Source organism: Eleutherodactylus coqui, chromosome 3 (assembly GCF_035609145.1).
Source record: "Eleutherodactylus coqui strain aEleCoq1 chromosome 3, aEleCoq1.hap1, whole genome shotgun sequence".
Classification (NCBI taxonomy): domain Eukaryota; kingdom Metazoa; phylum Chordata; class Amphibia; order Anura; family Eleutherodactylidae; genus Eleutherodactylus; species Eleutherodactylus coqui.
Window position 1 is genome coordinate 53,450,242 of NC_089839.1, and position 22,600 is coordinate 53,472,841.

The 22,600-nt window shown below is 43.5% G+C and overlaps 1 protein-coding gene across 4 annotated transcripts in view; it reads left to right on the forward strand.

Annotated features, from left to right (window-relative positions):
* The window catches only part of HHAT (hedgehog acyltransferase), a 364,684-nt gene that overhangs the window by 229,791 nt on the left and 112,293 nt on the right, over positions 1 to 22,600 (forward strand). For all 4 annotated transcript variants that reach the window (XM_066595598.1, XM_066595597.1, XM_066595599.1 and 1 more), the window contains exon 10: positions 17,910 to 18,111. In XM_066595598.1, coding sequence (XP_066451695.1) covers positions 17,910 to 18,111 — 202 coding nt within the window. The remainder of the gene's footprint in view (positions 1 to 17,909; positions 18,112 to 22,600) is intronic.

Here is a 22,600-nt window from a genome sequence, read left to right on the forward strand (position 1 = left end):
TGTATTGGAGTAGTTGACTTCTGGGTATCCTGGTGGCTCTGGTGATTTGGTCATCAATTGAGGTGGGATGGTAGCCCTGATTTATAAATGTTCTTTTAACCCCTTGAGTGGCACGCCCGGAAAAGTTCCGTGAGGAGCTCCACTGCTCCTAGCAACATAGCCCGGAAGATTTCCGGGCTATGTATCACTATGGGAGCTGCAGAGCACAATGCCACAAGCTGTGACAGTGTGCTCTGCCTGCACAGTCCCACAGAGAACAAAGCAAGGGCTTTAAAAAACCAGCAGAAGATATTGCCGACATGTCGGCAATGTCCTGCTTTGTTTACAGGTTGCCATAGAGACCATCGGCTTGTCAGAAGCAAGCCGATGGTCTCTGTGGCAGGGAGAGCTGGTTGTTAGCTGTCAGAGGACAGCTAGGTACCTGCTCTTACAGCAGAGATCAGAGAAAACCTCCGATCTCTGCTGTGTTAACCCTTTACATGCTGCAGTCTATGTGACTGCAGCATGTAAAGGGCTGTCACTGCAGCATGTAAAGGGCTGTCACCATCGGACCCCTGGAATGTGATCAGGGGTCCTGATGGGTCCCTGTGGAAGACCCCTAAAAGGGACAAAAAAAAAAAAAAATTTTTTTTTAAATTAAAAAAAAAAAAAGTAAAAAAATTATTAAAAAAATAAAAAAAACACTTGTTTCCCTTTACTTTGTAAAAAATCAAAAATACAATCACACATGTGGTATCCATGTGTGTCGTAATGACCCAGAGAAGGAAGTTAATACATTATTTAACCCCTTAATGACATGGCCCCTTTTTTCTTTTTTCCCCATTTCTTTTTTTCCTCCCCCCTGTTTAAAAAATCACAACTTGTCCCGCAAAAAACAAGCCCTTATATGGCCATGTCAATGGAAAAATGAAAAAGTTATGGCTCTTGAGACGCAACTGCAAAACTAGTTGAAATTCAATGATTAGACCATTTTAAAAAACCTGCCCTGGTGGGCACGACAGGGTGGTAGAAAACCTGCCACTCAAGGGGTTAAGATGGTACAAATGTTCCTCTCTGTCTGTTGGGTTGGAGCAGATCCGGTTGTATCTGATGGCCTGGCTGTAGACAATGGACTTTTTGATGTGTTTAGGATGGAAACTGTCCCATCTCAGGTATGTAGGCCGATCAATAGGTTTTCGGTACAGGGATGTCTGTATTGAGTTATTTGAAATCTTTATGGTGGTGTCCAAAAAGTTGATTTCTGTATGCGAGTAGTTTAATGTCAGGTTTATGGTGGGGTGGAATGCATTGAATCTTTCATGGAATTTTATTAATTCTTGTTCGGTGTTGGTCCAGATGATCATGATGTCATCAATGTAGCGGAAGTAGGCCAATGGTTTGCTGGGGCAAGAGGCCAGAAAGTCACTCTCCAGTTTTGCCATAAAAAGGTTGGCATATTGCGGTGCCATTTTACTGCCCATGGCAGTCCCTGTGAGTTGCAGGAATTTCTCTTAGCTCGCTATTATTACATCATGTATTTTTGTTAGCCATTAAAAGGTATCATATCTACAAGATTACGTCGTTTCTCTTGCTGAGAACAATCACATTTTGCTCTACTGGCTAACACGGTACTAGATCTTTGTTTTCATTATATCTGAAATATAAAGCACAGTGGCATACCAGACAGAACTTATTACTTAGCCACCCTTAAGATGCCTTAAATAGCCAAAGCTATGTCTGGATTGGCCGGGGAAAGTAAATGTGGGTGTGCACACTGGCCCTTTAAAAGGCCAGCCTCACGTACACTCTGCAGGAAAGTGACAGTTGGTTGCCGACTTCCGCTGCACAAGACCCAGGGGACACAACACTTAGCCAATGGCAGGAATAGCTAGGGAACACAGTTGGCCACAACTAGCCACCATAACAGATGTCACAGTCACTGTAGCACTGCAGTGACTCTCACTGCCCCCTTGATCTGATGAACGATAGGGATCTAAGCTTAGGCCTGAAATACATTGTCCCAGCATAGTCCTTTCCATAGCGTAGCTGAGCCCATACATCAGAAGAGATAGATCTAGTTAGCAGACAGCTGTTTTGATCTTCTTATATTTGATAATCACACCTATTTATATGTATCGCTATCACAAAGGACCAGTGTGCCGCAATTACTAGCGCATTTCACATCCCCAGATTCAAACTGCAGTTTTAGAAAATCGTATCAATTTCACATTAATCCCTGTTCAGTAAAGAAAAACCACAGCTCGGCTTCTCACTCTCTGACGCCGATAAACAAGATAAAACGCCGGGCTCTAATTAGCGTGACACTTGTGTCTGTGTCGCCTGAATGTGCTGTGATCAGATAGCACACATGACATTTCCTCCTCCAGCCCGACTCTTTGCACATAGATGAGACATTACTCCCTTCTTTTCTCATCTTTGTAGAGTTTAAAGCAAGAATTTCTTCAGAAAACATTATTAAAGTTTCATCAAAATTTATCTTATAATTAGTGCAATGATTTTTTTTTTAATCTGCCGTCTCACCGTTTGTGCTATTTATATCTGCATACTGTTAATCAGAATACTGTAATGAACTCGGTTCTGAGATACTTGCAGAAATAGTTAAACCAAGTAGCACATTTCATCTTTAGGGCCCCACTATCCACCACTTTGGTGGGTTTCTTAAAGATGACCTGTTACCTCTCCTGACATGCCCAATTTAGAAATTGTCTTCGCCATGAAATAACAATTCTGGAGCATGTTTTATTAGAACCTTGTTGTTCTGTCCCCTCTGTTATCCCTCCTGGAAGTGTATGAATAAATTGACAATTGGGTGTGGCCAGCTGTGAGTTGCTCCTTGCACAGACTGACAATCAGGGCCACACTTAATTGACAAGAGGATTCGTAGCCCCTCGTTAGCAGGCCATGACAACCACTGCTTGGGATCTGAACACGTTAGTGGGCTACAGGAGCAGAATGCACGAAGAACCCTAATGGATCTCTGGATTGGCAGGATGAGTTAAGTACAACCTTTGGGTGGGTTGAGTGGGGGGGGGGGGGTCTTTTGCTCAAAGAATTATTTCACATGTCATTGAAAGAGACTCCACTACATCTTGGCCACACCCCTTTTTTCCATGAATGGCAACCAAATCAATGGCAAATTGGATAAAGTGTAGCAACGTGTTAAGGCAACTTTTCAGAACCAACTGTTGGTGTATGCAGAATTACACTATATCTGCTCATTATGTGACTTGTATTTTTCATTTTTTACTAGTTTTCCCCTCTGAAGCCTGTATATCTAATTCTTAGTCTTCCCTGAGCCAGTGGGTGTAGACTAGCTGCTACGTCTCTTGTACACAACACAAACAGTAGAGAGGAGGAGATTCTGCTCCTTCATCTCTATCTCTCACATGCTCAGAAACAGCCGCAGCATGGTGGACATTGTACAGCTGGTGGCACATGTCCGTAATGTGAATTGCAGCCTAGAACCTCGGCCGTAGCTCGCATCGGACCTGTGTGCTGTCTGATATGCACGGACATTGCATGTCCTATTCTCGTCCATGAAAAGAGACAGGAATAAGGCATGCCATGAGTTTTTCCACACTGATATTGGTTCTTGTGAAAAATTGTCCATATGTATTGCCTCATAGGCTATAATGGGGCTGCGTGCTGTTCGTGAAACACGGGGCCTGAAAATACAGCTCTGTGCCCTTTAGCCTTACTGCACATTTTACATGTGATTCCAGCCCTGGGATTAGATAAAACACTTAATATACAGATATTCTGCAGTTTCTGAGTCTCTCTGCCCTGTCTCCCTCATGCAGCCCCCCCTCTCCTCCCCATAGGCAGAATGAAACCGCAGTAAGCACAGAAACTCCCTCACATCCTTAGATCCCTCTCGGTGTCTCTGTTACTAGAGACAGACATCAGCAAGCCGTGGACAGCAAGTGAAAAGGACAGTGGCCAGTACTTTACAGGAATTTTTCAGCATTTTAGGTAAATAAAGTGATTTCGCTTTACTACTTATCATATTGGCTATCATACAAGTACAAGTTTGTTGAAAGTGCAGTGGCCATTTAAGCCTTTCCAATCCAGTTTGTATCCTGGTTTTCCTAGGGGGCTTACTCTTTTTCTGTCATTATACAATGGCGCTATCTGCTGGCTAAAGCCAATATTGCATGAGGTGACATGTTGGATAAGCGCTGACAGCAGAGAGGCTGGAAATATACAGTAAGAGAACCCCGATGGACGTCTTCCAACATCGGAGCTGTACAGCCTTAAATCATAATGTCTTCAGACGTCAGACAGTGGATTGGAAAGGGTTAAGCATTTGCCATCCCATGACATATTGTTCACATTGATCATTTTTGGTCTGCAGTTCTCATATCCCCTTTATGCTACCTACACACTGGCGAGCGTGATATCAGGCCGTGAAACTCAACCCGATATTGCTTGTGAACATGCGACTTACCCGCGACCGCGAGGCGTTTTTCAGGCAAAAATGCCTCACATCGCATCTGTGAAGTTCCGATCTTCTCACGCGAGGGTCGGAAGTGTTTCCTATTGATTTCAATGGGAACTCTCGCATCATACTCGCATAGCCATGCTATGCATTTAATGTCCATTGGAAACAATGGTCGATGTGTTCCGAGGAACACAAAGAGATAGGAAATGTTGCAACTTTTTCTTGCAGCTTGATGCGATGTGTGGAAAAATTGCTCATGTATATGACTCCATTCAAAAGAATGGGGTTCATACTTGTGCAAGCTTTGTGCGTCTTGCGAGTTTCTCGGCTGTGTGAAAGCGAGCGGCCTTATAGAGAAACATTTATATCCTATAACAGTTGTTGTTCAGTTTTGCTTTGGAGTGATTTTCCTGATAAACCACATATATTAAAAACATTGGGGGACATTTACAAAACATTTAAGGCTAGTTTCTGGAGTAAAAAAAAAGTCACAAAATTTTGCAACCTTTGCCAGTTTTCCAAAAAGGGGGCATGACTTGTTGGGAGGAGGCGTGGTTGGCCTAGACTTACAAATGTGTGTATGTATGTATGTATGTATATATATATATACACACACACACACACACACACACACAATTTATGCCACTATATATATATATATATATATATATATATATATTTATTTATTTATTTATTATGTGAGGGATTAGCGTTTAGGGCCAGTAGCAGCGTGGGCATCCGCGGCCAGAGACAGTGACACCGGGCAACAACGTTCTTTAGTCCAGGCTTTGCCTGGGTTTATTGCAGCAGAAACAAAACCAAAACGGAAATAAACACCTGCTCGTCTGAGCACTCGCTATACATATGCTTGTTCCTGACTACTCACTGTCAGAATACTTCTTGCTTGCTGCACACAGCCAGTCCGGTCCTCAGACCTGTGGAGGTCTCACCACACCCTCCTGGGTGTTGAGGTTAGGGGCGTCACCCTGTCAACCTCGCCTTTGGCTCTCATCCCACACGCTGGGCTCCTTGCTCCACAGAGCCCTCTCTCTGGCTCTCAGCCAGACGCTCTCTCTATCTCTGACCTGCAGGCCCAGGCTTTATAAGGCCTGGTACCAGCCTCACCTTGTACATGGGAGTGGCCATCCCACCCTTCGCTTTGACCACTCCAGGAAAAGCCGGCTTGGACTATGCGGCTTGAAGCCACTTACAAAACTACAACGTGTCAGGTCAGTAACATAGCGTTACTGACACCCTCCAGCACTTTGTCAGTCACTGTCTTACTATATATATATATATATATATATATATATATATATATATATATATATATATATATAGACAGGATGAAACACAATATACCATTGGCCTAAAGAGTTTCACATCCATTCTCTGGTTTTGTATTTAGACTCCTATAGCTGGTGTGGCATATTTTATAAGTATTTTACGTAATCTGCGATCGATACGGATTTTGTAGCCTATCTGATACCACAACTATAAAAGTACTGAACTCGGGCTGAACACCTGCATGTCACCTACTCTACATTTGTTCTTCATAGTCTACTGCAAGTCAGATGCTGGCAAAAAAAAATGGGAACTTGTCATGTGTTTCTCTCCAAAATAGGCATAGGGGAGTGTAGATGTCCTCTAGTGCCAGGAGATGCCTCGTGTTATTTTATACACTACTGTATAGGGAGATCAGAGCCCTGAAATCTTCTCTGCTGTCAATGCAAATTACCCTTGTAGCGGCCTCAGGCTGAGATGTTTTTTAGCCAATTACATGATAAGTAAGCAACCATAAAACGTTACATCTCAGTCGTGACTTGAAAATGACATTCATCCACACAATTGCGGCAGAAGCGTCACAACGTTATGGACGGCTTCCAATAATGCAGTATATGCTCTATCATTTATAGAATTGGAATAAACAAACTAAATCGAAATCAACATCCATCATGGATCAAAGTATTAAATCCTAAACTGCAGATGACCTATTAGGCCTCATCTACATGGCAGAGTTGTGTACTGTATGAAGCCCCAGTGTTTCGGCACCATAGGGCCATAGGCACGCTGTGTGGCACCATACAGTGTTCTGCATTATACTGTTATATGGAGAAATCCAAAACATACAAAGGTACCATAGGCTCCCATGACTTCTATAGGTGCCATATTACATCATGTGTAGGGATTGCTTTTGCTTTCAGGTTATACCCTGGGTCTTCAAGGGGTTTTCCTCTTTGGACAGTCTCTGCTTGTTAGAAGGGTCCTTTGATAATTCTGATTACCACCTGGCCCCTTAATGGCAATCCTAATGATCAGCTGTAACCCATGCTCAGTATCCCTGCAGTGCCCCCACAGGTGAAATGAAGCAGAACACAGTTTATACAAGGTCGGCAACGGAAAAGTAGCCTACTTCCGATCTCAACACCACACTCTTTGGAGAAGGCTGTAGCCCTTTTCATTTTACCATTAGCAGTATAAGAAATGAAAGATGCGCTGTGGTTGGTTGCGATGGCCAACAAAGATAGATTTTCATAAATCTGCCCCCTGGTGTATTTCCTGCAACAGCGAATATTCATTGTGGATCAGGAAAACCAAGGGGCCTTCACCAACTTGTACCCGGGTACAAAACCACCTGTTAAAAGTTGTATTCAGAATTTGCGCCTAACCGGGTCTTTCGCAAACATGAAGAAACCGAGATCTCTGTTAGTCCAGATGTCCGAAGTCATCCGGGACATTCAGCAGTGGATTTTAACCCTTTCCAATCCACTGTTTGACATCTTAAGACATTATGATTTAAGGCTGTACAGCTCCGATGTTGGAAGACGTCCGTCGGGGTTCTCTTACTGTATATTGCCAGCCTCTTTGCTGCCGGAGCCTATCCAACGTGTCACCTCATGCAGTACTGGCTTTAGCCAGCATATAGTGCCATTGTATAACAGCAGAAAAAGAGTAAGCCCCCTAGGAAAACCAGGATACAAATCGGATTGGAAAGGGTTAAATAACCCTTGAAAACCAACTCGGAGACTGTCCCAGCAAGTTGGTGTATCACGAATGACGTGATGTGAGTACTGAAATCTCTGATCCTGAAACCATACCAAATAATGTGTGCAAGAACTTCAAGAGCTCAACAAAGCTAATTACTATACTTGGTTCCTGACTATGACTGCTAGAGGGCTTTTGGACCTAGTGATGTACTTAATGATGGACATCATGGTTTCATTTACCAGATAGAGATATTCAGGTGACACCATACACATTAAACAGTACGCACAGGAGATAAGCCCGGGCATAGAATCGGGCGGCAGTTTATCCCTTGTCTCCCAATGAAAACACATGCATACTTGACCATGCCCAGTGTGCATGTGTATGTGGAAGTCGGTCAGAGTCTAAGGTGTATAGTGCCTTATCTAAACTTTTATGTAGGCTATAGCTCTATATAAACTATAATCCTTCTCAAACGGAGGTTAGACTCGCAATTCTTGATAAAGTACATGTCTCAACCCTTTGCAATCCACTGTCTGACATCTTAAAACATTTTGATTAAAGCCTGTACAGCTCCAGAAGACGTCCGTCAGGGTATTCTTACTGTATATTACTGGCCGCTCTGTTGTCGGGGGGCCTCTCCGGCATGTCACATACTGCAGTACTGGCTCCAGCCTGCAGATGGCACCATTGTATAATGGCAGAAAGAGAAACCACCTAGGAACCCCTGAATCTAAAATAGGATTGCAAAGGGTTAAATCCAGCTAGACAGCCCCAATATCCCAGGACATTACACTTCTGTCCAGGCAAAAGTAAGAAATCACAGTTTGTTTCATCCAGGAAGGCTTTCTTTATGAAGATAAGTAAAGAATAGAAATGTATTAATTTTCTTCTAGCGAGGAAAGAAGCAGGTGCGTAGAGGAGATAAGTTGTAGGGGTGCAGTAGCTTTCACCGGAGGCTGTTCCAGGCCGCATTCCGTATGTCGGTGAGGCCAAGCCGTTGCCATGGCTTGGTGGTTAAGACCTAGAAAAAGTAAGCTGAAAGTGACCATACATTGATAAATCTAGAATTAGGACCCAGCAAAGCTCCACATTGTACCTATCTAAAGATAAAGGGAAGTAAAAAAAAGAATCACTTGCATTGCCAAAAACAGAGAACGAATCGAGATGAAATAATAACATTTGTACAAAATCATCTGTTGCTGGATTACTATTTATAAAACATAGAAAAAAGCCTGGCACTGCAATAAACGGCGGCGCTTCCCGTTCTGCACGCTCGTGTCTCATCCTGCTGTATGTCCCCAGACTCGTTAATATGCCCCACACTGTTCTGTTTTTCATATTTGGCCGCAGATTAATGTAGCATAATTGTCTAAGAAATAGAAATTGTGGCAATGCGAATTCTGTTTGGAGCCGTGACAAAACTAATTACTTGTGTTGTCTGCTTCATTAGGTCGCTCATCTCAGTGCGTCTGCGCCAACGCCCGGCTGTCGCACAATAGACTAGAACATATTATTGAGGCACACTGAAGGAACGCGGAGCAGCTGAGTCAGATTAGTATTGATTGGAAGTCTTCCTTCATAATTATTTTTCATTATGACTCTCAAAGCTCCTGCAAGCATTTTGATAGGATTATCCTTTTTACATCATGGCGAGCGATGAGAGGATTTCCATACTAGAAAAAAAAACCCACCAGGGATAAGAGCAAACAAATGCTAAGCTTTTAGTTTAACTGGAGTGCAAGTATTGTTTGTGGTAACGGTTGAATTCGGCTTTTGGAACAGACTACTTAAATGTGCATATCGTATCTAATAACTACAACAGGCATTCAGTAGGGGTTTTCCGATCCTCTAAATGGCCAATGGTCACACATTGACATGGCATGTCATCTGACACTACATGGCCAACATTATGGTGGCTCAGTGCCTGTCTTGCAATGCTGGGATCTTGCAGTGCTGGGGTCCTGGGTTCGAATCCTATATAGGGCAACAACAGCAAGGAGTTTATGTGTTGTTCCTGTGTTTGTGTGGGTATATACTGATAGGTCCCTTCAGAACATAAAGGGGTTATCCCAAAATCTAAAGTTATTCCCTGTCCACACAGGGTAGGGGAGGACTTTATGATCAGTGATGGTTTCACCATCAATCTCAAGAACAAGGGTCCCATGTCCCCCTCCCTCTCCTCACTGTGAGCTTATGGCAGTGAGGAGGAAAGATAATAGTGCAGCGGTCGCATATCTACAGTGCTGACTTATTCACTTGCAATGGGACCGCCAGAGATAGCCAAGTATTAGCGCTTGCCATTTTCCGTCAGCCCCATGGAAATGAATGGATCAGCGTTTGGCATTTTCCATCAGCCCCATTGAAATGGATGGAGCAGCGCTCCATTCAGTCTGAGTCACTGCGTTTGGGAGAAGTGACCCTGTAGTGTTGAGAAGAGGGGGACACAGGACCCTTGTTCTCAGGATCGGCGGAGGTCTCAATGGGGAGACTCCCACCGATCATAAAGCTATCCTGTGTAGACGGGGAATAACTTCGATTGTGAGATAACCCCTTTATTGCAACCCTGTGGTCCTGAATTTTCCCCATATCAGAGAGAGGGCAGTAACATGACTGGTTATCTACTGCTTGCACCGTTATTCTGCAGATCTTTTAGTTCTCAGGCTCCTTTGTGTCTTCCAAGATGGTGGCACCTGTTCTCTGACTACCCAGTGCACTATATGCTGCTCTCTGTCTGGCCAGCTTTACTTATGTGAGCAGTGCTGGCCAATTTAAAAGTAGTATGCAGTGTCTTAGACTAACAATGAACGCTGTGCATAGAGTAGTGTGTGGAGCTCCACGATCAACTTGGAAAACCAAAGAGGGGCTTGAGAACCCATGGATCCATGGGAAAATGTTGTGAAATAGGGGTGGCAGGTAATATTATGTAGTCCTGAGAAAAGTTTTGTCCCCAAATCCAGAGAGTTGCTTTTAAGGTTTTTTCTTTTCATATTTAGGATTTATCACCTATCTACAAAACAGGTAATAAATACTTCGGAGCCCAACCACTTACTAGTACGGTTGTCCTTTGTTCCTCACCACTGACTAGTATGGGTGTCCTTTGTTCCTCACCACTGACTAGTAAAGGGTGTCCTTTGTTCCTCACCACTGACTAGTATGGGTGTCCTTTGTTCCTCACCACTGACTAGTATGGGTGTCCTTTGTTCCTCACCACTGACTAGTATGGGTGTCCTTTGTTCCTCACCACTGACTAGTACGGGTGTCCTTTGTTCCTCACCACTGACTAGTACGGGTGTCCTTTGTTCCTCACCACTGACTAGTACGGGTGTCCTTTGTTCCTCACCACTGACTAGTACGGGTGTCCTTTGTTCCTCCTGACCACAATCATTCTGGTGAGTTTATGTGAAGCAGCTTCAAGCATGCAACAAGAGTGTGCCTGCATGGGGTTCTTGTGTCTTGACCGTTATGATGGGGGTATGGAGGATATAGGCAATAGACTCATTTTGCAAAGTGGAGAAGACCAGAACTGCCACCCAGTAGCATCCATCTAAGGGCAGAGCAGAATAGTGATTGGGCCACTGTATTTCAAGTCCATTTATGCATGGCAGCAAGGATTTGCATGTATTTTCTTGGGTGGGAAGAGGATTTTAGCTTTGTGCCGATGTCACCTTTCTGATTAAAGGCATAGCTACAGAGTGTGCAGTAGTAGCAGTCTAAAGGCCCTTTTACACGCAACAATTATTGCTCAAAATTTGTTCAGGCGGCCGAAAGTGAGCGATAATCGTTACATGTAAATGTGGGCAGTCCTGCACTATTCGTTCAATTGTCACTTAGCGCTGGTTTTTAGCCGGCATAAAAACCATTGTTTGGTCGCTCAAAATTCCTTCCATTTGAATTAAATTTTGAGGGGCTGCAAGATGGGTTTTGTTTGCCTTGCATACATAATGAGTACACTGTTTACTTATTATGTACTCTGCAGGGAGGAGACAATGGAATCCTGCTGCCCAGATAACCATCACAGAAGCACACGCCCAGCTGAGCAAACAACTCATGGACATTCAAAAATGTCGGCAGTTCATTCATACGGGTGGTTGTTATAGCGATAATTGTTAACGACTAGACTCTAGGGCCCTTTTACACGGCCGAGAAAATCCCTCAGTCAGCGAGATTCAGAATGATTATTGACTACTGAATGCATGCACGACGGAATAATGCACTGTAAATTCATCTATAATTCAGTCTTTATATGCATAAAAACTGAATGATGATTCTGCCCAAATAAACAGGCTGTCTTTCATGTATGCACGAGAGTCATCTTACGGCGAATGGAGGTGGGTGGGCTGGAATGATCCGCAGCCACTATCAATGATCGTTCCTGTGTGAAAGCACAGGAACGATCATTGCTGGGACCACCTGTCGGGCGTCTGTGAGGAGACCTGTTACATATCTGGCGTTGGAGCCCAGGAACTACAAATCACACCTCAATCATTGCAACAAATGAACGGGGCATGGAGCAAAACAATATATCACTTTGGATACTTTCACCCGCCTCAACTAGTCGTTAACAGCTATTTCTAAGTGTATACCTAATGGCTGTCAATCAAGTACCCCAAGATGCAACCTTTGTTTTGTGCTTAGATTAGATTATGATGAGTCTGGCTGGATCCCGAGCATTCTCCTGGATTTGGAATGTTGGATTTTGTTGGATTCATCATCATTTGAGTTGTGTTTCTCACCTTGCAGATACTGTACGTTAAATAGGACTACTGTTCACTTAAGGCTGTGACGCACTGGTACTTCTCCTGCCAAAATGAGACATCGGTTTAAAGAGGACCTGCCATGGAATAGAATCAGCAGGGCAGACTGCTTAGCTCTGCAGCTGGGGCCTCGCTGATTCTCGATCGCCATATTTTTACATACTTGCCTCCGTTCGCTCTTACGGACTCTTCTATGTCCGCTTTGGGCACTGTCAATGTGTTAAGTGGGTGGTCCCCATTGCTCACTGTCAATGGCTGATTTCAGACCTGATTCACAGTCTGGTGTTACCAATTAATAAGCAATAGGGACCATCTACTTGAGAGATTTACGGTGCCAGGAGACGTCCTAAAAAGAGCCCATCCTGGTGAAAGGAGGCGAGTATGAAAAAAAAAAAAAGAGGAAATAGAGAGGCAGCGGGCCGTGGCTGTACAGCTCTGCTGGTTTTTCCCATGATTGGTCTTCCATAAGTAAATGGGGTCTGTTGGGGCTCGGGGGTATCTGTTGTAAGGGTTTATTGAGATTTATTAAGGCTGTATTTAAATAGAGTATACAAACGGTGTAGGCCAAAAACCTCTCAGCGCTTCGGTGGGAAGAGATTTAGGGTAATTTGAAGAGAACTTACTTCTCAGGCTGTCAGGTCCAACGGCACCCCTGATACCCAACAGGCGTATATTTAGATGCAGGAGATGGTCCGATGTACAGTGTCATAAATTTATTGTGGCGATGCATATGCTTGAAAAAGGCTTATGTTAGAAGCCGAAACGCATCGCCACAATAAATTTATGACATTAAACATTGGACCATCCCCTGCATCTAAATATACACCTTCTGCGATCAGGGGTGCCGTTGGATCAGGCACCCCTGAGAAGTAAGTTCCCCTCAAATTACTCTAAATCTCTTCCCACCCGAGCACTGAGAGATTTTTAACCTACACCGTTTGTATACTCCATCTCCTCTGGCATACACAAGCCTAGAGTTAGCTCATGATGTTCTCCCAATGGGATGCCTATCCAGACCAGTGGACCACAAGAGAAGTATCTCACCTAACTAATTAATATGAACTTGGATCAGATGACGGACCGGGATCTACTTTACCAGTAGTCCGGTCATATCAGGGTGAGTCCTTATCTCTATATATTTATATATATATATATATACACAATTTTTATATATATACTTTTGATATTACTTTTATTTCAATTTCCCATTGGAGCGCTGCCTTTGAACTCTGTTTTCTGTATTTAAATGGGCGATTTTCCGCACATGAAAATAAGTCATGATTTTCAACGGGCTCATTTACACTAGCGATTCTAATCTCACAACAATGCTGTGAGATATAAAAATCACTCAATATCCTATTTTGAATGATTCTGTTAAAGAACTACCCATTATTTCCTATGGGAACCCAAAAAATGTGATTTTCACATGAGCAGGATGCGTTTTTCTATTTTAATTAACCCGTTCCAATCCACTGTCTGACGTCTGAAGACCGGCAGGGTATTCTTACTGTATGTTACTGACTGCTCTGTTGTCAGGGGCCACTCTAGCATGTCCTATACCGCAGTATTGGCTCTAGCCAGCAGATGGCACCATTGTATAATGGCAGAAAGAAAAAGCTCCCTAGGAAACCCTGAATCCAAAATTGGATTGCAAAGGGTTAATGGAACAACATGCAGTTTTTTTCAGAGGCAGGAAGAACATGTGAAAATACACAGCAATGCGATGCGTTTTATTTATTTATTTTTGCAAAATGCATCGCAAATGCAGACAAACTGCAGGTTTACAAATGCGATATGGGTCTGATATCACACCCGCCTGTGTAAATATGGCCTGAGAAGGATTTTTTTTTTATCTTTTAAATGTAAGAGCTAAACCATTTGTGATATACATGACTTATTGCTTCCCGCTTACAAACTGTACAGAATAAGGTGAAGTCGCATGATCATAGCAGCTAATCACTGTTGCGTGTTAAAGGGACAAAATGTCAATGCTGCAGGTCACTTGACTGTCCTGTTTACACAGGACAACTTTCTCTGAAAGTCACTTGTTTGAGCGATTTTTATTTTTTTTTGGGCCAATGTTGGTCCCGTACAAAGCCACCCTTAACATATAGTTTGTAATAAAGTGCCAGAGACTTGCATAGATCAGAGGAGCAGGAACAACGCAGAAGTCTATAAAATGTTTTTGTGTTCACATTTTATGGGGGTGTTATGTGGGCACTATATGCTAGTATTATACTTAGGATAGTCTATCAGTGCTGGATCCTGCAAGCCCTGGATCATTTCCACTTATGAGGCTAGTCTCACACTAGCGATTTTGCTGCAATAAAACGCTATCCAGAAATTGTGACCATCTAAAGCATTGGATTTGTTCGGCCGGCCGGAAAAGCTAACTCATACGGAACGCATTAATGCCGTCCGGAAAAGATAGATTTGGTTCCATCTTTTGCTGTAATATGCTGGCCGCTCCCATAGACTCCTATGGGAGCCTATGAGAACCATTAGAAAGGGTATGGGGGAGGGAGTTTAGCAGCAGCTTGCATTGCTAAAGTCCCTCCTCCTCCCCTTCCCAGCAGCTCCCATAGACTGGGGAGGGATGTGAGGGAGTTTAGCACGTCTAGCTCTGCTAAGCTCCCGCCCCATCTGCCCCTCCCCTTGCCGGCAGCCGGCAAGGGGCGGAGAGGGGGAGGGAGTTGAGCGCACTAGCTCTGCTAAGTTCCCACCATCTCCCTTTGCCGACAGCCAGCAAGGTGGGGGGGCGGGAGGGAAGGGGAAAAAAGTTTAGCAGAGTTGAACTCCCCCCCCCCCCCCCCCCGGCTAACAGTACTTAAGGCTGCAGAGTATACATGCGCACCTGGACGTCTGAATGGGTGAGAAAACGGGTTATGCAGCCACGACTTGCTTGCAGTTGTCTCTTCTCCACGCAATTTTCAGCTGCGATTCAGTCAGCCGTAAATCACATCACCTGTGTGAAAGAAGCCTTAGAATGAAGTGGTTGTGTTGCTCACTGCAGCGATGTAGCCCCTCTATTCTGATGATCGGCAGGGGTTGAGTCATCAACTTTATAGTCCCTAAAAGCCTCTTTAAGCCGTAAAATCTTTATGGAAAATACAATTTTACCTTGAAGCAAGATGAAGATGTTCAGGGGAAGATAAGTTCATCTTTTAACTAGACTTGGGTTTTAATTAGAAAGCGGTGGTTACCGGGGAACGTACAAACTTTAGTTGTGTGGGAAACACAGATGCTCTTCTCAAAGACCGAAGAGTATTAATGCAGAGAAGAACAACAAATAACATACAGTTGCAGAATCCTTAATTTCCCTGAACATTTCATTGTGTACGCTCAGCGGTGTACTGTGTTATTAAAATCTAATCACACTAATCTGCTCTGTCTCTCATTACTGGTCAAGTTTCATGGGAAACTTAATCAAGCAATTTATAAGCAATGCTCCTCAGTTTTTGCATATATTTCAACTTCTTCATTTTTTTTTCTATTGTGTTGTGTCAGAGAAGGGTGTACGAGGAGATCAGACCTGAAGTTTTACCTAATTAACATGACCTATGATTATTAAATAAACTGATGCTACTACAGTTACAGAATTGTTAGACAGGATATACAAATGACCCGCGTCACCAAAAATGAATACATTGGGGGGAATTTATCAAATGATTGGCGCCAAGTTTGTGCTGTTTTTGTACAAAAAATTAGCAACTTTTTTCCTTTTGTGTGTGTCTCTTGACTTTTCAAGAATGGTGGGAAAAGAGGCCAATGCCTCATCTTACCTGACAAAATTACTATGAGCTGCACTAGATATTGGCGTAATTATAGTACAGATGTATGCCTGCTCAGAGCAGCTGTAGATCTTAATTTCTGCCAAAATTGCAGCCAAAGAGGCACAAGATTTATTACACCCTCAATTCCCAAAAAGTAGGGATGCTGTGTAAAATGTTAATGTTCGGAAAAAAAGAGTAAAATGATATGAAAATCTCATAACTATATTTTATTCTCAATAGAACATAGAACACACATCAGATGCGGAGAGTGAGACATTTTTACATTGTATTTTAAAAAAATGAACTTATTTAGAATTTGATGGCAGCAACACATCTCAAAAAGTCAGGCCAGGGCCGTCTCTGCCATTGTGTAGCATTCTCTCCTTTTACAACAGTCTGTAAACTTCTTGGAAGTGAGGAGACCAATTGCTGAAAATTTGGGAGAATAATTGTTGTCCCATTCTTGCCTGATGTAGGATTCCAGCTGGGTCACCTTTGTCAGATTTTTCAGTTTCATAATTCACCAAATGTTGCTGAAAGGTCTTGGCTATTGGCAGGCTAGTTCAGCAACCAGACTCTTTTTCTGCAAAGCCATGGTGTTGGCAGGCTAGTTCAGCAACCAGACTCTTTTTCTGCAAAGCCATGGTGTTGTCATTAATGCAGTTTTATTTTGCTGAGATACCGTATGTAAGCCTTTCCTAAAAGATGTTGTCTGGATGATGGTTTCCAAAATGAATTTCAAATTTTGATTCATCTTTTGACCCAGAACAGTTTTCCATTTTGCTTTAGTCCATTTTAAATGTGCTTTGGCCCAGAGAAGATGTTGGCTTTTCTGTATTGTTTTGATATATGTCTTTCTTTGCATTACAGAATCATGCCTGTTTTTAATGCACTGATGCCTGCGAATCCATAGGTTACAATATTTATCTATAGGCCCTCAGGGATCAGTGTATTAAAAAAAGGCATCAGTGAATTATTGACTATTTCTCCAGATTCTCTGAATCTTATGATGATGTTATCTACTGTAGATGGTAAGATATTCAAAGGCTTCGCAATTTTTTGTTGAACATTTTTTCTGAAATTGTTTCACAATTTCTAGATGCAGTTTTTCACAGATTGGTGAACCTCTAACCATCTTTGCTTCTGAGAGACTTTGCCTCTCTAAGGCTACCTACACACAGGCGAGCGCGAAATCCGTCCGAGAAACTCTGCCCGATTCATGCTTGCCAACATTTGATTTACTCACAGATGTGAGGCGTGTTTATGGCAAAAACATCTCACACCGCATCTGTGAAATTCTGATTCTCTTGCGCAAGTTTCACACCCGATAGAGGATCCGAAGTCTTTCCTATTAATTTCAATGGGAAACCTTGCCTCACGCTCGCATGCACCTCACATAGCATGCCAGAGCCATGAAAGACATTAATGCTCCGATTGAAAAGTTAAAGCATGTGTATATGACTCCATTCAAAAGAATTCTCGCAGCACACCAATCTCGCGCAATTTTCCCAGCCATGTGAAACCGGTCTCACGTGCTCATTTTATACAGTCATGTGACTAAGTAGAAAATTGACGCACCAGTTGTTTTCCATTAGTACCACTTACTTTTCCTGCCTTTTGTTACCCCTGTCCCAACTTTTGTGAGATGTGTTGCTGCCATCAATTTCTAAATTTGATATTTTTTAAAATATAAAATGGAAAAAGGTCTCATTTTCATCTTCTGATATGTGTTCTATTGTGAATAAAGTATTGTTATATGAGCATCCCAACTTTTTGGGAATTGAGGTTGTAATAGCAATGTACCGTGTATTAATACTTTATGTGTATTTTGCTCCAAAGGACTTTTGATTAGGACTGGTGGCCTCGTATATAAATTTAATAAAATTAAGTGGTTTTACTAAAAGGAATGATCTATGAAATTCGTTAATGATAGGTGGTAATGTCTTTCGGCAGATATGTTTACATCCCAATGGGGGGCTCCCATTCTGGGCTTGGAGGAATGCTGCTATCCACCGCAACTACCTTTATATTTGTAAGTTACTGGCATGGAGGACACGAATATCTCTGGTACTGGGCAGCACTCAATTGGATTGGAATCATTGTGGAGTATGGACTGAAAATGCTCCTTACTTTACCAGCTCTTCAATACAAAATTGTAAGTATTAAAGAATCTTATGAATAATGAATAAATTCATTTTTATATACCATGGTAGGGAATTCTGAGTTAATAGAGGGGGTTCTCTGTTCAAGAGCCTCGTTTCTTGGCAAAATGGTTCCAAAAATGATGTCTCCCTGGAGCACCTGCCCTGTCCTGCACAAACCATTCATGTGAATAGATAATGTGTAATGCCTCATTTCTCCTGTGGTGGCACTGCAGGAAAACTGAGTACTTGCTGTCAGGTTTTTCCACAGATCACAGCTGATCAGTGAGGGTTCCAGTAGGGGAAACTTTCTGATTAACTTATTGTCAAGTAGATTGTCCAAAATGGAGAACCTCTTTTAACCCCTTCAGTGGCAGGTGTATTATTACTATGTCAGTGCAGCAAGCCCCGGAGATTTTCCTGATGTAATTCGAAGTGGCAAATGTGTACAGTGGCACAACAACTGTGTGTCCAAGCCAGTATTTCAGCACTAAAGCTGTCCACAGAAATCTTCCGGGGTTTAACTGCATGGTCAGTGCAGCAAGCCCCAGACATGCCACTAAACAGGGCTAACGGATTAGTCACTTTTAGTATAAAATTTTCAAAGTTCAGCAAGACAATTAATGAGCCAAAAAGAAATGGTTTCAAGCAAAATGGATTGTTTATATCAGTGGTCCCCAACCTTTTTGGCACCAGGGACCGGCTTCAAGCAAGACCATTTTTACAAGGCCTGGCAGGGTTGGGCGGGACATGGGCGGGGCTTTGGTTATAGGGGGCGGGGTTATGAAGGGGGTTGGAGTTTAGTGCATTCTTATTTAGTTATGACATTAGAATGTCCTGGCAGTACACACATAGGGTAGTGTATAATACCCCCCCCCCCCCAGAACACACATAGGGCAGCATATAATTTATCTCCCCCCCCTTCCCCCAGTAATAGACAGCCCCCACCTCTCAGTAATTAGCAGCCCCTCCCCCTGTAATAAGCAGGTCCCCCCCCCCAGTAATAAGCAGGTCCCCTCCCAGTAATAAGCAGGTCCCCCCCCACTAATAGGCAGCGCCCCACCCCCAGTAATAGGCAGCCCCCCCCCCAAGTAATAGGCAGCGCCCCCCCCCCCCCCAAGTAATAGGCAGCCTCCCCAGTAATAGGCAGCCCCTTCCCCTGTAATAAGTAGTCCCCACCCCAGTAATAAGCAGCCCCCCCAGTAAGCAATCCCCCCCAGTAATACGCAGGTCCCCCTCCCAGTAATAACCAGCCCCCACAGTAATAAGCAACCCCATTCCCCTGTAATAAGAACACCCCCCCCCAGTAATAAGCAGGTTCCCCCAGTAATAAGCAGGCCCCCCCCCCAGTAATAGGCAGCCCCTTCCCCTGTAATAAGTAGCAGCCCCCCCAGTAAGCAACCCCTCCAGTAATAAGCAGGTCCCCCCCCCCAGTAATAGGCAGCCCCCCCGTAATAGGCAGCCCCCCAGTAATAGGCAGCCCCTTCCCCTGTAATAAGTAGCCCCCCCCAGTAATAACCAGCCCCCCCCCCAGTAATAAGCAGCCCCTTCCCCTGTAATAAGTAGCCCTCCCCCCAGTAATAAGCACACCCCCTCCCCAGTAAGCAACCCCCCAGTAATAACCAGCCCCCCAGTAATAGGCAGCCCCTTCCCCTGTAATAAGTAGCCCCCAGTAATAACCAGCCCCCCCCCCCCCCCAGTAATTGGCAGCCCCTTCCCCTGTAATAAGTAGCCCCCCAACCCATATACTTACCTCCTCCCTGCTGTCGCTCTCTGTCTGCTTGCCCTGACGTCAGCCCGGAACGCTTCCTCCCCGAGTCCTCTCCTGCGGAACTAATGAGCAGGGGACTCGGGGAAGAGTATCCTGGCTGCACAGACGTCAGTGTGCGCCGGCATCAGCGCGATTACCAGCGGGGAGCTGCGGCGCCCTCGCTGGTAATCGCTTCGGTGGTCAGCGGCGTCGGCACGCCGCGGGCCACATAGCACAAGGCAGCGGGCCGGATTCGGCCCGCGGGCCTTGTGTTTAGAGTAAAAGTTCCCGGCGGTGCCGCTGACCGGCGCTAAGAACCCAACGGCGCGGCCCGGCGGTTGGGGACCCCTGGTTTATATGGATTGTTATAGTCACATATCCCCTCCACATCGCTCGACAGTTGTTCTCTCAGCAACTAACTTGTGTGGGTGAAATTTCAAGAAAAAGTGAAAGTACAAATCCCAGCATGCATCCCTGCAACTGTTTTCAGAGTCACTGACAATTCACCTCCCTCCCTGCCTGTTCTATTGTGAGCACACTAGCTCACCAGCGCCTAACACAGGCAGCATTCTCTACCATTTGTAGTTGTTCTCCCAAAGTGTAAAAAAAATGGATTTTCCTAGCTCTATCTGCAGATAAAGTCCCTTCAAAACTACGATAAATGGGGCAGATTTACTAATACTGTCTAAGGAAATGTTTGCATATAGCGGAAGGGGTGCATATTTTTCAAAGTGGAAATTTCACACCAAAATCCATGTGATTTTTGCAGCAGACGTCACCCGTTCTATTGAAAGTGTGAAATCAGCCTACGATCCGTATCTAAATGGTTCCGCGATAGTTGGCGCGACCATCCCTTCACATTAGAGACTTCATATTTTGGGATTGTCCTTCTTATAGCTTTTCTGGGAGCCCAAGTTGTAATTTCAATAAGTAGATGATGCTAAATACTTTTGGAAAAATTATTTGATCGCAAGAAGATCGTAGGATTAAAAGTTTAGAAAAACGGAGACAAATGAAAATAATTTTTCTTACCCGCCGTTAGATCCTGTTTTTAACAAAATAAGTAGGAAATTGTCCAAATTTTTATAATTCATCACTATTGTCAATGATGACAGCAGCATTTAAATGCCCCAATCAGTGTTTAGGGATCCCAAACAGCCCTCTTGTGATGAGATTGCAAGTAGCCATTCTGTTGTCATTGTAGTTGAGGGCCTTCTAAGGGCGCCTATATATTTCTGTCTATTAATACTTGTCTTAATAGAAAGCCAACAGAATTATCCTATACTGCAATACTGAAGTGAAATAAATAGAGAAAAGTTTTTTTTTAATTACTGTAAAAAAGAAAGGATATTACTCCGCACAATGAACGTCATTCGAAGAAAATACACAGCTTTTTTGCTCACCTCGTCTCCAAGAAAAAATGTAATAAAATGCAATCAAAATGTTGTATGCAATCCAAAATGGTATTAGTAGAACTGCAGTTTAAAAGAAAAAAAAAAGAACTCGCACAGCTATACAAATGGCGATCAGAAGATGGCAGCAGAAAATATTTTTTTTCAAAAAGATTTCTGTTTTCAAAAGAAGTGCAGCAAAAAAAAAAATAAAAAAAAAATATATATATATTTTTTTGTGTGCGTGTGTGTTTTTGTATATATAATATATATAAATTATGTCATTTTTGCTGCAGTGTACACGCCATAGAAATCACGTTTTTCAGTGCAGTAAATAGTACCAGTAATAAGCGCGTTCTGGAAAAATAAACCCTCAGACACCTATGTCGACAGGAAAATAAGAGACCAAGTCACTCAAGTGGTTCGGATTCTGCATGCAGGAGGTTCGCAGCAGATTCTGGCTGTGACCCCGCTGATGACCATGTGCACCTCTCTTACCTCTGGTCGTATGAAGAACAGTTGTTTTTTTTGCCCCTATTTCTTGCTCCATTGCTTAGCGATGACGCAGGTACTCGCAGTCCATACGCAATGTAAATTGCGTAAGGCTGCAGGTCGGACGCCTCCATTGACATCACTGGAGCCCATGCACGATAAAATAGAGCACATTGCAATTTTTCTTCCGCTCGTGGAATACGCAATTCATATCCGCGAGTGTAAAGGAAAATTTGAAAATGCATGCTTTTCGAAGCCTGCATTTTACTGCGGAAAGTCTGCGCAGACACTGATCACGAAATCCGCAATTCAAATCCAATTGTGTGAGAGCAGCATAAGGCTACATTCATAGGGGCGAGTGCGATATTGGGCCGAGAAACCCATCCCAATATCGCGCTTGTCGATGTGCGTTCTATCCGCAGGTGCAAGGCGATTCACATGCGTTGGAGTATCGGCAAGTGTTTCCCATTGATTTCCATGGGAAACATCACATCACACTCGCATGAACATCACACGGCATCCAAGATGTTTGACTGTCCCATTGAAAACAATAAGCGATGCGTTCTGAGCGAACGCGAAAGAATAGGACATGCAGCGACATTTCTACCTCAACATCTGCAAAGTCTAAGTCTCCCATAAAACCGTAATAATAATGATGGGTGCTGCTCTATAGACTCAGGCTTATATAAAGCATTCATAGTCATTTTTCTCCCAGTGCTTCAGGGAGTTGTTGAAAAGGAATTGATGCGTTTAATGGAAGACTTCTGGTAGACAAAGCACACGGAGATGAAAGCGGTCGCTGCAAATACATGTAAATAGATAGAGATGGCAGATTTTATTGGTATTACCATTAATACAGGCAGATTTACA